This window comes from Elephantulus edwardii, unplaced genomic scaffold (genome assembly GCF_000299155.1).
Source record: "Elephantulus edwardii isolate Elephantulus edwardi_28Jun2011 unplaced genomic scaffold, EleEdw1.0 scaffold00121, whole genome shotgun sequence".
Classification (NCBI taxonomy): Eukaryota; Metazoa; Chordata; class Mammalia; order Macroscelidea; family Macroscelididae; genus Elephantulus; species Elephantulus edwardii.
The window spans coordinates 4,190,037-4,204,559 of record NW_006399871.1 but is presented as its reverse complement, the minus strand read 5'-3'; the positions used below and the strand labels follow the sequence as shown (position 1 = coordinate 4,204,559).

The 14,523-nt window shown below is 44.4% G+C and overlaps 2 protein-coding genes and 1 pseudogene across 2 annotated transcripts in view; 2 read left to right on the top strand and 1 right to left on the bottom strand.

Moving 5' to 3' along the window:
* The first annotated feature begins 7,947 nt into the window (after positions 1–7,947).
* On the top strand, positions 7,948–8,955 carry CCRL2 (chemokine (C-C motif) receptor-like 2). Its single transcript, XM_006893045.1, has one exon. It carries the CDS (start codon positions 7,948–7,950, stop codon positions 8,953–8,955), a length of 1,008 nt encoding a protein of 335 aa, XP_006893107.1.
* A 2,110-nt stretch (positions 8,956–11,065) lies between these two features.
* LOC102867322 lies at positions 11,066–11,374 on the top strand (annotated as a pseudogene).
* Positions 11,375–14,382: 3,008 nt separating this feature from the next.
* LTF (lactotransferrin) overlaps positions 14,383–14,523 on the bottom strand; it is a 29,939-nt gene continuing 29,798 nt past the window's right edge. Inside the window, exon 17 of the mRNA XM_006892962.1 lies at positions 14,383–14,417. Coding sequence (XP_006893024.1) covers positions 14,383–14,417 — 35 coding nt within the window. The remainder of the gene's footprint in view (positions 14,418–14,523) is intronic.

Sequence of the window (14,523 nt, the reverse complement as noted above, 5' to 3'; positions counted from 1 at the left end):
TCCCTGGTACACAATCCCCCTGCACCCCTCCCACTGCCCCAAGTACATTCCACTATGCAACCTTAATTGTGGACTCTTGTGATAACCACATACATCACTTTTAAATTATTCTCTCCCTCATCTGTTTCAGTGCAGTATACACAATTTATCCAATTTTTCTCAATCTTACCCCCACCCTGATATCAGTCCTATTTTACAGCAGTGGCACCATGCAGTATTTGTCCTTTTGCAACTGAGATATTTCACTCAGCATAATGTCCCATAAAGATCTATCTTATGAAGAAGGATCTAGGCACAGTGGAAGCATAGATCCTGGGGTATAACACTGTCACTGTACAGAAAGCACAATAATTGGAATATTAAACATGAGTGTTGGTTGAATTTTTAAAAAGTTAAAACAAAAAATGAAGCTCTGGCATATGACATACAACCCACCCCCAGACCAACCAACCAATCAATACTACCAGGTCAGAGAACAGGTCTAGTTTGCTCACCATTTTCTCCCCAGGACATGACAAAGCTTTTGGCATTTGGGAGGTGAGTCTCAGCAAAAAGCCATGTGGCACACTTAAATAGGGAATCTTGAGGAAAGTGGAATATGTCAATTCTTTATAAATATTTGGACAAGGTGTATAAAAACCAAAATCATAGTGCAGGGTCTGATGCTAATAAGAGGAGTACAGCATTGGTGTTGTGAGGCCCAAAGAGGAAAAGAGACGAAGGAGCAAAAACAAAGAGAAAAAGACAGCCAGACCCGTACCCTGAGGTCATGTGGCACTGGTAAACACTGGTTTACTTAAAAACCATCAGGAAGGAACCAGGGAGTAAACACCTCCAATCACTCTCCAGTCTCAAGCCTAGAATTCCCCAGTGGCCAAACCCAGCTGTTTGTCAGGAGCAGGGGAGCCTGCTGTGGCCAAGGTGAGCCTCCCTAGACATAAAGCAGGTGGATAAGAAGAGTGGAGAGTGCATTTTGTTCTTTCCTTAAGATCTTGGTTCTTTATAAAACCTGTTTTGAAGCAAATTCCTATTTCCTCAAGTCTTTTCAAAATTCAAATCCTGCTGTTTGTTTTGTCAGTCAATTATGAGATCGGAAATCAAGGAGAATTTGGGAACAACTGATAAAGACAATTTCCTGAAGAGATTAGATGGAAGGAGTACCAGAGTTCAGGAGGACAAATGAGCCTTGTTAGAAGAGGAGCAACTCTGCCCAGGGAAGAAGAACAAATGAGGAGGCTGAGGTCATCTCCTGAGGGTGAGGAGGGTGGGTGCCGGAAGAGACTGCAAAGAGTTTGAAATATTTTTCCACATTTGGTGGAAGCCAAGAAAAAGCGATCAGTTTGAGAAAACTTGGGAAAATTTCTGATTAGCTTTGGAAACTAGTTAAGATTGACTAACTCGCTCCATTTGGGTTTCTGAGGCTAAAATCACAAGGGGAGAAGAATGTTCATCTTTTTCTCAAGGAACTGCTGATGGATTTGAACTGCTAGGGCCGTGAAGCCTTTGAGTTGGTAGAGCAGCTTTCCAGGGACTACGTCGCCAGAATGCACTCTGGCTTCGTGGCAAAAAGCTGCGCTGCAATCCTGAAGGCATGAGGTTTGAGGCCACTCACCATTCCGTGGGAGAAGGATGAGAAATCTCCCATGCGTTTAACTGCCTCTAAAAACCAACCAGAGGATCAGCTATGAGTCAGTTCTGACCCTACACTACACAAAAACAACGTGCCACCAGAGCTCCCTGGTTAAGATGCAAAATACAAGAACTCATCGTCCTTGAGTCTAAATTGATTCCAGTGGCTTCTCAAGGCTGTTCATCTCATGGGAGGAGACCATCCAGTTATGATCCCTTGACACACTACACCACCAGAGCTTTCTCAGTTAAAACTCTAAACTGACTGCCATCAAGTCAGAACTGACTCATAGCTGACCCTCCAGAGGGTTCTCAGAGACTATAAAGTGCATGAGAAGAGACTGCCTATTTTTCTCCCTCAGAGCAACTGATGGATTTGAACACCCTGCCTTTGGATTGGCAGCACAATTCCTTAATCACTTAAGCCACCAGAGTTCCCTTAAAATCAGAGACTGGACATGATGTGTTTTATCTTCATAGCTAACTAGTTTTAACCAGCTATTTTCAGACAGACATTTCAGAGAAAAGACTATTAGACTGATTATTCAGTTAGATGGGCTGATATAAGACCTGGGCTTTCAGAGGCGAGGAAGGTTTGGGTATTGACCAGAAAACAGGTAAGTGATAGGAGGCTGATCTTAGCTAAACCAGGAGAGGGCTGATAGAAGCTGAGGGGCTTGGTGAGGGGAACCAGTAGACACAGAAGGTGTACAAGATCAAAGGAGCAGACATTACAACCAGAAAAATGTACAGTGTTATCACAAGAATTCAGAAGTAGTTCACTGCAAACAAACCTGAAAATCTGGCCATGGGTGTGGACATTAGTGAACAGAAGCTGAAAGGTAATTAAGCTGAGCTGGTCAACTGAAGGCTGTACCCAGGACAGGGATCCACATGGACAAGTAAGTCACACACAGACGAGGAGAGAAACGGAGTGAATTGGGACAGGTTTTAAACCAACGAAGGGAGCAGTCAAGCAGATGGCCAGCGATGAGGCTGAACAGAGGCCGATACAGGTGGGCAGCAGGAGACTCAAAGAGTATGCAATTTAAGGATACAGATACCGTTATGCTTCAGGTGTCAGAAGAGAAAATAGATTCTATCCTTTTGCCTCGACTGCAGACCTCTGAACTATTCCATCCTATCAATTCAACAAGAATTTCCAGGAATCTCAGGACCCAAGTTGAACAACAAAATGTTGGAATCAAGGCAAGATAAAATAACACTGAAAGTGAATGTCCTATGAATACCAGGAAGTTCGTGTCATCATGAATTTACAAAGCGTTCTTTTTCTCTCGGAAATTCCAGACTTTCGAGTATGTGCCTGCACATAGGAGGCATCTACCTGCTACGATTTCCTTCCACTAAACAATCAGATGTTCCACGGGGCGTGTGTATTCATGGGCATTTTTAAGCATCATAGTTTGAAAGGCAGCTTATTCTCGTGCCTGGGATGGACCAATGCATGACATCAGCCAGTAGCACTGCTCACTCAAGAGCCCTGATATGGCTCCAAATCCCTCAGCTGCAGGAGGTAGAAGAGAAACCCTCCTGGGCTCAGGACTACAGCTGTCACCATGGGCAGTTTCCCAGGACACCGTGACCCTCACTCACTCCTCATGGTGGGAGAGGCGGGCACAGCCCGGCTCCCACCTGCGCCAACCCCTCTCCATTCTCCACTAAGGTTTCTTTTGTTTGGCAGCCAGCATGCTTGGGGCTATATTTAATGTTGAATCACATTCTTCTGGGCCCTCTTGATGTTTATTTTTCCTTCCCTTTAAGAATTTTCTCATTCTACGTTTCTATTTTAATCAGTACACATTCTTCATCGAATGCTCTCGAGTGCATTTTTGGCTTTAAAAAAAAAGCCATTTTAACTGGAGATATCAGTGCTGTTTAGGGCTGTTGTACATAGGGTCGCTATGAGTCGCAAACGACTCGACGGCACATAACAACAACAACAACATCAGTGCTTAGCCAGTGTGTCAGACTGGGTACAAAGTCTTGATCAGAGAACTGTTCAAACACGTCCTTCAGGTTTTCTCAGGTTCTTCTTCTCGGTGCCTCGTTCTTCTGAGCCACCCTCTCTCCCCCCTCCAATTTCTAATCTGACTTGTGTTCCCTCTTTCTTTTTTCTCTGCCCTCATGTCTAACCCACCTCCACCCTTCAAGTCTCAGTTTAAGGTTAACTTTGTTCTTCACACACATTTCCTCAAACCCAGACTTGGTAGCGTTTTAACATTTTCAAAGCTCTGGGTTCTCAGACCAGCGTCAGCTCCTTCAAGGAGCCGGAGACTGGGAGCTTCTGCTGCTTAAAAGCAACTTCTTGCTTCCTTCAACATGAACGTCCTTTGCAGCCAAGGTCCAAGCACCAAGATCTCACCTCCGCCTACCCATGCTGCATTCCTCTCATCTGACATCACTGCTTTGTGGGTTCCGTGATTCAGCTCTCTTAGGATCTCATCCTTCACCCAAATCATACAGGATTTCCCCAAAGTGACAATAAAAACCCAAGAACTCCCCATTTGCTGTGGTTTTCATAGCAGACTCTTGATGCCAGAGTTAATTCAGGGCGTCGGTCTCTGCTAAAGTTGCTGAAACTCTGCTCACATTTTCTGAAGAACAGAGCGTTTGACAGCAGGACCTCCCTTCTGAGGGACGGAAGAATAAACGTTATTGAGGTAATAGATAGATAGATAGATAGATAGATAGATAGATAGATAGATAGAAACCAGTACCACTAACTGGTTCCAAAAGCTTATCATCCCCTCAAACAGAAACTGGGTGAACCCCTCCTCAATAATTCCCTACTCCACCCATAAGGAAGACTGAAGAACTGATGTCTTTGAATTGTGATGTTAGTGAAGAGTATTGACTGAATCATGGACTACCAAAAGAACAAAAATATCTGTGCTGGAGGAAATGCATCCAGAGTGTTCTTTATAAGCAAAGATTGTAAGAGTTTGTCTTATATCCTTCAGGCATGCTGTCAAAGGGGCCAGTCCTTGGAAGGGAACATCCAAGGTAAAATATAAGGACAGAGAAAGAAAAGAAGACCCTCAAAGAGATAGTTTGACACCATGACTGGAATAATCAATAGGTGTAAGCACAGCAGAGATAGTGACAATAAAATAGGACAAGATTTCAATTTGTTGTTCATAGAGTTGTGGTGGTTGTTGTTGTTGTTATGTGCCGTTGGTTCAGCTACAACTCATGGCAATCCTATGCACAGAAGCTCTGCATCTCACTCTATCAATCTCACTGTCTCTGACACTCCTACCCTTATCACCCCAGTTACTGTGTCAATGTATCTCATCTGAGGTCTTCCTCTCCTGCGCTGTCCCTCGATCCTTCCAAGCATGATAACCTTCTCCAAAGACTGGTCCTTCCTGGCCACATGCCCAAGGTATAGAGTGGTGGTGGTTGTTGTTGTGTTGTATTGTGCTGTGTTGTTGTTGTTGATTGCATTCAAGTCGAGCACGACTCATAGCGACCCTATGAAAAAAAGGCCTGAAGCCCCTCTACAACTATCAACATTTATCAGTTTGTAGAGTTTCCAGAGGCATGTTGCTTAGGAAGTGGATGCCACTCCTGCTTCCAAAGGTATAGGGCACATACTAGAAAACAACCGTGTTCCTTTACCTGCCCCTGAAAGCAAATGGAGAAAAGACCAAATTTTTATTGAGCAGAGATCAAAGGAATGTGCTTTATTCAGATGCCAGCCATCTGAGAGCATATGGAATGACTTGATTCTCTAAAACTTGTTTTCTGATATCTCAGGATCAAGACGGGCTTTTCACGGGTGTGGCAAAAGGGAGTAGGTAAGGAGAAAGGAATGTGTGAGAAGGGTCCAGTGAGAAGGCCCAGGAGGCCTGATAAGGCTAGGAGTGGGTAAGGAGAAAGGAATGTGTGAGAAGAGTCTGGGAGTCTGATAAGGTTGCTTGTCCCCTGATCCCACTCCCATAAGGTTTGCCAGGGGTCTTGTGTTTTATGTTCAAGGGAGGTGGTCCTCAGGCTTTCTCTCAGGTAATATATTCTTCAAATAAAGTCCGTTGCTCATGCAAGAGTGATTGGACTATAAACTCTTAGTTTCAGCAGTTATCCCTCTATTTTTACAATACTGGTCTTATGTAGTATTTGTCCTTCTGAAACTGAGTTAGTTCACTCATCATAATGCTCTCCAGTCTCTCCCAAGTTACGTAGTTATTATCCAAATTGTTGCTCCTGAGTGCTGCATAGTATTCCATTGTGTGAATATACCACAATTTCTCAATCCATTTTGGTTGTGGTTGGACATTTGGGCTTGTTCCCATGTTCTTGCAATTATGAATAACACTGCTATGAACTTCAGTGTACAAATCTCCATTTGTGCCTCAGTTCTAACTTCCTTGAGGTATATTCCTTGTAGTGAAATGCTAAGTAGAACATGTATGGGAATCCAAGGAGAGAAGGGATGGGAGCAGAGGTGTGAGGATGGGTAGGGGCTAAATCAGAGGGAAGGGGTAAAGGAAATGGGAAAGATCAGTGGAAACCTGAAAAGACAGGTTAATGGTAGACACAGCCCAATGGTGATTAATTTAATAAGACATAACGAATGGGAATGATGGTAGGAAACATAATGTGAATGAAGAATAGTGTGAAACATAATGTATACTAACTTTGTAAGTAAATCAAACTAAAACAAAATTTTTTAAAAAATCTTTAATTTCTAGAATAACAACATCACAACCATGCAGACTAATGGACCTTATATAGGCTCCTATTCACTCCACAGTGCTAAAGAGCAAAGATGAAGTCTAAGGTACACCTGATCCAAGCCATAGTCTTTCCAATTCTAAGGCATCTAAAAGTTCGACAATAAATAAGAATGACAGAAGAATTCAAAGAATGACTTTGAATTGTGGTGTTAGAGAAGAATACTGCAAGTCCGGAGGTTCAAGTTCACCCAGATGTGCCTTAGAAGAAAGTCTTGGCATTCCACATCTGAAAAATCCGGTGAGACAGAATCAACTCTAAGGCAACTGTTTCCTCTCTGCTGTCACTGGCTTTGGTGATTTATTGGGTAAGGAGTTGTGCTGCCAACCCAGAGGCAAATGGTTCAAACCCATCAGCTTCCCTGAAAGAGAAAAATGAGTCATTTCCTTCTATTCCTCTTACATACAGCCTCTGTAACCCTGCTGGAGGGTCAGCTATTTTACATAAAGCCTCTGAAAGCCTGCGAAAGGGTCAGCTATGATTCAGTTTCTACTCCACAGCAATGAGCGAGTGAGTTCCGTCAGCCGGCGCAGCACTCAGCTCTCTTATCTGGGGTAGCCAGGAGGACAGCTGTTGAAAGGCAGCGGGGGAAAGCAAAGGTGGGGTGCAAGAGTGGGGGAGGAGAAAAATACTTCCCGTTTTTTTCTTTCAGCAGCTTAAGACATAAATACTGGGAGTCTGGTGGAGTCTCGGCATTTCAGTGGGACTCCGAGAGCTGCCGGCTGGCTGGTGGGTCAGCACCGGCAGGAAATGAGCCGAGCCCTTTTCCCTTGCCCCTGACTAAAGAGAAGACAGCAGGCATTCCCACCGCCCCAGGACCGAGGATCAGAGGTCTGGAGACCTTTCCCTTCCGCCCAGGAGCTCAGTCGAGTGGTAAGTCAGCTAAGCTTCTGGTCTGCTAGGTCCATGCTGATAACAGCGCGGTTTCGCTTTTGCAAACATTTGTTTATATCCCTCAAGACAAGGACATCTCAGCCTGTCATAGGAAGCCGCTTCATGGGCGAGCAAACATTTTAAACCTGTGTTAATTATGACCTGCACCAATTTTGGCGGGGGTTCTCTCTCATTGTCTGTTTTCTTACAGGTTATCTTCAAATATGTAATACTGCATTTGCATCCCCCAAAAAAGATCCCTTTAAATTCTGGGAAGACATTGCCATGCTTGCTTTTCATTCCCCCAGCGGTCCCTAGCACACTACCAAGCATATTAAGTGTTAAATGACTCTGGTAGTTAAACTAGCCGCCCTGGGAGGGTTAAAGCAATGTTTATTTTTAACCTTCTGAGTTGTAAATCAACTCTGACTAAAATTAAGCACCAAGAAAGGACAAGATAGCCGTCGGGGTACTAGCTGCTCAAGTGACTCCTTGGAGAAGCCCTGGTGACCTGTTCTGTAAAGATTACAGCCTACAAAACATCACAGGTCACGAGGATTCAGAAACAACTCAACAGGCCCAAACAACACTCATAGGAATTTCAGTCCTGATTTTTGCTTCCTCCAAAGCAATCCAGCTGGATGAAAGGGGGAATAATAAACTCTCCCTTTTCCACAGGGCAACCCGAGGATGGATAATTATACATCATCCCCCGTTTACGAAGACTATGAGATCCTCATCTGGGACGGTCCGAAGTATGACGACTCGTATGTGTCAAATGTCATATGTGACAAATATGACCCCGCAGTTCTCAGGACCCAGCTGATTCCAGGGCTGTATTTCACCATATTCGTCGTCTGTCTTCTGAGCAATGTCTTGATGGCATTTATCTTGATAAAACATAAAGGACTCAGACATATGGAGAATATCTATTTCCTGAACTTGGCCATTTCCAATTTGCTCTTCTCGCTCACCTTGCCCTTCTGGGCTTCTGCTGCCTCCCGTGGGGGGCCTCTTGCAGACCCCATGTGTACTCTCCTACTTAGCATCTATGTGATAGGCCTCTACAGTGAGGTGTGTTTCATGTTGTTGCTGGTGGCACATCGGTACCTGGTGTTTTCTCCAGCATCTAGCATTCCCTGGGCAACCCGGCCAGTGCCCTGCGGCATCTTCACCAGCATCCTGGGGTGGACGGTGGCTGTTCTGGTCACCTTGCCTGAGTCCACGATTTATAGACTACAGAAGGAAGGACGAGAAAACGAGTGCTCCCAGAGCAGACCTCATCTTCTACCTGCTGAAGAGACCTTCTGGAAGCGCTTCCTGACCTTGAAGGTGAACATTCTGGGATTTCTCTTTCCACTGTTTATTTTTCTATTTTGCTCTGTGCGAATGAGGAAAGTGCTCCGGTTCCGGAGCAGCAGGGACGACCTTTCCAAGCTTGTTTTTGCCATCCTGGCTGTCTTCCTGGTGATGTGGGCACCGTACCTCATTGCAATTTTCCTGTTGACTTTCAAAGAAGCTTTCTCCCTCGGTGACTGCCAGAGCCGATACAGCCTGGACCAGGGTGTTCAGATAACGGAGATCATTGCCGCCACCCACTGCTGCATCAATCCCCTCCTCCATGCGCTCTTTAGCCAGACCTGTAGGAAAGGCCTGTGTCACTTGCTCTGTCTCAGTCACAGTTCTCCTGTGCCATGAGGCAGGATGTCCACACGAGACACGTTCCAGGAGCAGCACGAACATTTCACTAGGGTATGAGCCAGCTGCCAGCAGAGGCGGGATAAATAAATGTTGACTTCCGTTGCACCATTTTGTGTAAATTTTTTATACATTTGGGAGGTCTAGTGGCATAGTCTGGGGAGAGATGGGTTGCAGCTCAAAGACTGTGCCTCCTGAGGCTCTCTGGGGGGCAGATGGATGATCTTTCCTACTGTGACTTGTTGTTATGTGCCGTTGTTATTTGCGACTCATAGTGACCCTATGCACCCTGCTCTATCCTGTGCCAATTGCATTGCCTCTGACACACCCATCCCAATTACCCCAGTCACTGAATCAATCCATCTCATAGAGGGTCTTCCCCTCCTGCACTGTCCCTCCACTCTAGCCAGCATGATGTCCCTCTCCAAGGACCCGTCTCTCCTTGCAACATGTCCAAGGTATGTACTGTGACTTAGAGCCCCACAAAATCCACTGGAAGGTCACTAATCAGAGCTAACGATGTCTGTGAGTGATAGAAAGTAAGGTAAAAGGAGGGGAGGAGAGGCTCTGAATGAGCAAGTCCCAGGCATCCCGCTGCTCTCTTTGCCCTTCCGTCTGGGGTGTGGATGGAATGATTCTCATCTCTGAGAAGGGAACTGAGGTTCAGACATCTGCTCAAGATTGCTCAGCTAGCCAGGGGCAGCACTGGCACATAAAAGCTGCCACCGATCCCAGGGCCTCTGCTTTGCCCCGTCCTCTAGACAAGCCAAAATGTGGACAGCAGAGAAAGCAAATAAATAGATGGTTTCCAAGCCAATTGGATCACAATCCAAATGAAAAACAATTCCTCACAAACATCTCAGTCAACACAAAGCTGTGTTTTCTTTTTATGGGATTTTACAACCATTTCCTTTCGGTTCTATGGAGAATGGTTCTCATCCAAATGTTGTGATGATGATGATGGTGGCGATATGGACGTGTACATCAGTGTTTGGTTTTGTGATGATAATGGTTTAGGGGAAAGTTTGCAAGTTTGCTGAGCAGATTCGTTTTCCATTCTGTCATTTTTCCATTTCGTCGTAGTAACAGCACTCTCTCTCCTTCCTCCCTGGTTTCCGGTTTCCAGTCGTCCTTCTTTCTTGCCCCTTCCTGTGTTCTGAGGTCTGTTTGGTGGCAACTGCTTCTCTTTGGTCTCACCTGGTTAGTTTGTCAGAAGTGGTGGTGTTCCGGTTAATGGGTGTTTGCTGGCTACAATTTAGGAGGTCCCACCAGTTTCTGTCAGAACACTCAGTCTGGTCTTTTTGTAATTTCAAATGTTGTTCTAGCTCCTTCCCCCCAGCCCGGGACCTACTGTGATCCTTATCTGAGCAGGTGGGAGGGCTAACGAAACACCTCCAGTTCTTCTAGTCTTAGGCCAGCAGATATTGTGGGTTTTTAGTGCTTTGGATTAACTGTTTGCTTGTGTCTTTGATTTTCTTCACCCCTCTTTGCTTAGGATAAGATAGATCAGTGGTTGCACCTGAGATACCTGCTCACTAAGCTTGTAAGATCCATTTGCTACTCATCACAGTAGGATGTAGAATATTGTCACTGAGAACTCTGTGATGCCAATCAACTTAACTGTCCCCTAAAACTGTGGTCCCAAGCCCTATATCCAGTGACTCATTCCCAAAAGGTGTTTGGTTATGACTAAGACGTTTTCCTAACTTTGTCCCACTTGCTCTATTCTTTTTTCCCCCTTTCCTCTTTTTTAAATTTTATTATTATTATTATTATTATTATTATTATTAATTTTAATGAACATTTACAGAGACTTAGAGTTTCCATTCATTCATTGTTGAACTTTTCTCCCTGCCCACCCCCTCCCCTCCAGTTCGTTCTTCTCTTTGAAAAGTAAAAGAAAAATTCTTTCATTGGTATACAATCCCTCCCCCCAGGTCCACTCCACTATGCAGCCTGCATTCTGAACTCCTGTCATGACAATAATACCTAATCACATATACCTTTTAAACAGTTTTCTCTCTCATCTGTTTCTATAGCACATACAAACATGCATATAGAAACATTCTCTGCTGCCCTCCGCGACGGCAGCCCTAGACCTGCAGCAGCCATGGCTGTGCACTACCCCATGGCTTTGGGTCTCAACAGGGGCCACAAAGTCACCAAGCACATGAGCAAGCTGAGGCACAGCCGCCATGGGGGCCTCACCAAGCACGCCAAGTTCATGAGGGACATGATCCAGGAGGTGTGTGGCTTCACGCCCTACGAGCATCATGCCATGGAGCTGCTCAAGGTCTCCAAGGACAAGCGGGTCCTCAAATTCATCAAGAAAAGGGCCACACATCACGCCAAGAGGAAGCAAGAAGAACTCAGCAATGTCCCGGCCGCCATGAGGAAGGTGGCTGCCAAGAAGGACTGAGTGTGCCCCACTGTCCCCCAAAGCCCTCACCCATCTGGTGTAATAAAGAGAAAGAAAGAGAGAGAGAAAGAGAGGAAGGAAGGAAGGAAGGAAGGAAGGAAGGAAGGAAGGAAGGAAGGAAGGAAGGAAGGAAAGATTGACTCTTTGTCAAGCCTATCCTTATTGGTAGGTATCGTCCCATTCACTTTCCCGTACCTGTTCAGCTTACATCTGCCTATGCTTCTACCCATAGATTATTGTTTGTAAGTACTGATATTGCAGAAATGTTTATGAATCATATTTACCTTTGTTCTCTGTAGGACACTGTGTAGGTGAACTCTTTAGCAAATTGCAGTACTAACCAAATGTCCCAGAATTTCTAGGAGTTTGAAGTCACCAGTCACCCAATGGGAGAAAGCTGGGCAGTCTCCTCTCATTGTGAGTTACAGCGTCAGAAACCAAATAAAGGGTCACTACTCATGGGAACCAACTCAACATCTAGTGTTGACTAAACTCTTGACTAACCACTCCTTATATACATATCTATTATTGATTAGTGATTTTCTCCCCTTTCCTCCCATCTTTAGTAACCATCAAAGACTATTTCTGTATGTCAACATTTCCTCCACTTTTTCAAACTATGGTCTTATACAATATCTCTGTGACTGACTTGTTTCACTTAGTATAATGTCCAGATCTATCCACATTCTGAAGTGTTTCATAGACTCTTCATTCATTATCTTTAATGTTGCATAGTATTCTGGTGTATGTATATGCCATTTTTTGCTTATCCATTTATCCTTTCATGGACACTTCTGTCTTTTTTATATTGTGAGTAATATTTCTACATGGATGTGCACATATGAATAGATATTCATGTCTATTCATGTCTATTCATGTCAGATCTCATTTCTTTAGGATATTATAAAAATGGTGTAAGCATGGAGATGGTGGCATCTGACCTTCTCAAACTTCACAAGAGGGAAGAATCCCCATCCACAGAAGCCTAAAGCTAGTTATGTGAGGCCAGACACATCTCCATATTCCAAACCTTTCTCCCAATTCTGACACCAAACGTCCCTCCCCTAGGACTCACTACTTCTCTGCTTGGCTTGCTGATTCATTGCAACGATCCGCAGTGTCCACAATTACGGTGCTCTCTAGAGAAGTAACAGATTACAATTCAGGCTCAAGAACAACTCAGGATACGGTCTTCCATCAGGTCCATCTCTTTTCAACCATGCACAAAGGCATGCCTCTCTCTGGTACTCAGCATTTCAACCTTGGCTTCTTTTTTGCTCAGACAACTGTTACTAAACTCTTGTTACTTTTTCATTTAAGTGTCCAGGGCACTGCACACCACTAAGCACGTGTAGACCCCATGATACTCAGCTCTAGCTCCGTGGATAAGCAGACCCAGCTACCCAACAAATGCCTAAAAGTACCCACTCCACTAGTGAGCTACTGCCTCAAATGCACTCTGCTTTCTCACTCTGGGCTGAGTACAGTCCCCTTGTTTTGTATTGGTCTCCAGGTTTGCCACCTGTGCTGCCTCTGTTTTTTCCTCTCATGTCATTTCTCCAGCACTCTGTTTTCTGGTTCTAGGAAATCCACCAGTATCTCCTAAGGAAGCAAATGAGTAGTTAGACTTGTAAAGATTTACAACCTCATAAATCCAATAAAAGGTCATTACGAATCAGAATTGACTCAATACCAAGTGAGTGTGGCTGAATTTTCAGAACAACTAATGAGCCCTGTTAGCACAGTTTATAAGGTGTCAGGTTACTAACTGAAAGGTTGGTGGTTCAAATTTACAGAGGAACTCGCCAGCTACCTGATTGTTGTTTTGTTTTGGGGTTTTTTTGGTGAAGGAAGAGAAGTCTTCTGCCTATTTTTCAATTTGAATGTGTTTGTCTTTTTGTTGTTGTAACATTGAGTTTGCTATTAATTTTGGTGATTAGTTCCTGATCGTTTGTCAAATCTTTTTCCCAGTTCGTAGATCATCTTTTTAACTCTTTTGGAGAAGATATTTTGATACACACAAGAGTTTCATGTTTAGGAGGTCCAGTTGTCCAGTTTACCTTCCTTTGTTTGCGTATTTCTGTTGTCCATCCTATAAACTTCAAGATACAAGGCTGTATCCAGACTGTCACCTACATATTTTGAGTTTGTCAAGCCCCACATTCATCAATGTCATTGTATGATACTGATACGGCATCGTTGTAAGATATTGGTGCAACCCCTTGGAGTAAAGCTCTCTTTGAAGTAACAAGGGTGATATATATAGACATATGCCAATTTGCTGACACACAGCAACCACAATATACATCTCTCTCTCTCTCTCTCTCTCTCTCTCTCTCTCTCTCTCCCTCCCTCCCTCCTTCCCTCCCTCTATCTTTTATTCCTTTCTTATAGTTAGTGAGTTGGAACTGACTCAGCTGACTGTTCAGTGGATTTTCAGAGGCTATAAATTGCACAGGAGGAGATTGTCCGTCTTTCTCCCAAGAAGCAGTTGGTAGATTCAAACTGTCTTTGGATTGGCAGTGCAACTCTTTACCACTAGACCAAGACGTAGAGAAGTCAGCTGTTTTTCACTGAAGAACCCTAAAACCATTCCCAAGGAAATCACAGTTGCTTGCTCTATTCTTGGACTCTAGACCACCAGACATCATACTCAGAATTGTAAGAGAAAGGAGTTAGACTATGAGTTAGACACGGTTCAACTCCCAGCTGCAGGTAGTTGATCAGATACATGACTCAAGTGGTCCAAGTCCTGGCTGCAGGTATTTGGTCAGTTATATGACTACAGTGAAAACAATTTTAGAAAAGGCAAAGGACATTTTATTCAGGAGAAAAAATCAACAGCATTTCTTATTTTATTTCTTGCACCGATGACAGTGGGAAATTGTGAAAACAGGTGGATTGGCGAACTCCATCCTCAGGAAGGGAGGGCAAAGGCCGCTCATTGCCAGGGCTGGTTTTGAGCGTAGTGAAGGCTGAGGCTTCTGGGAGGCTGGTCCCGCTGGGTTCTAGGCCCTGAGGAAAGCACAGGCTTCCAGAAGCGCTGTGGGAAACAAGAAAGGAGGCGATTCAGAAACAATCTGCTGCCAGCTCCATGCAGACGGCTTTTGCTTCCTTTTCTTTTCTCTGAATCCAGTTCAATAAGACTT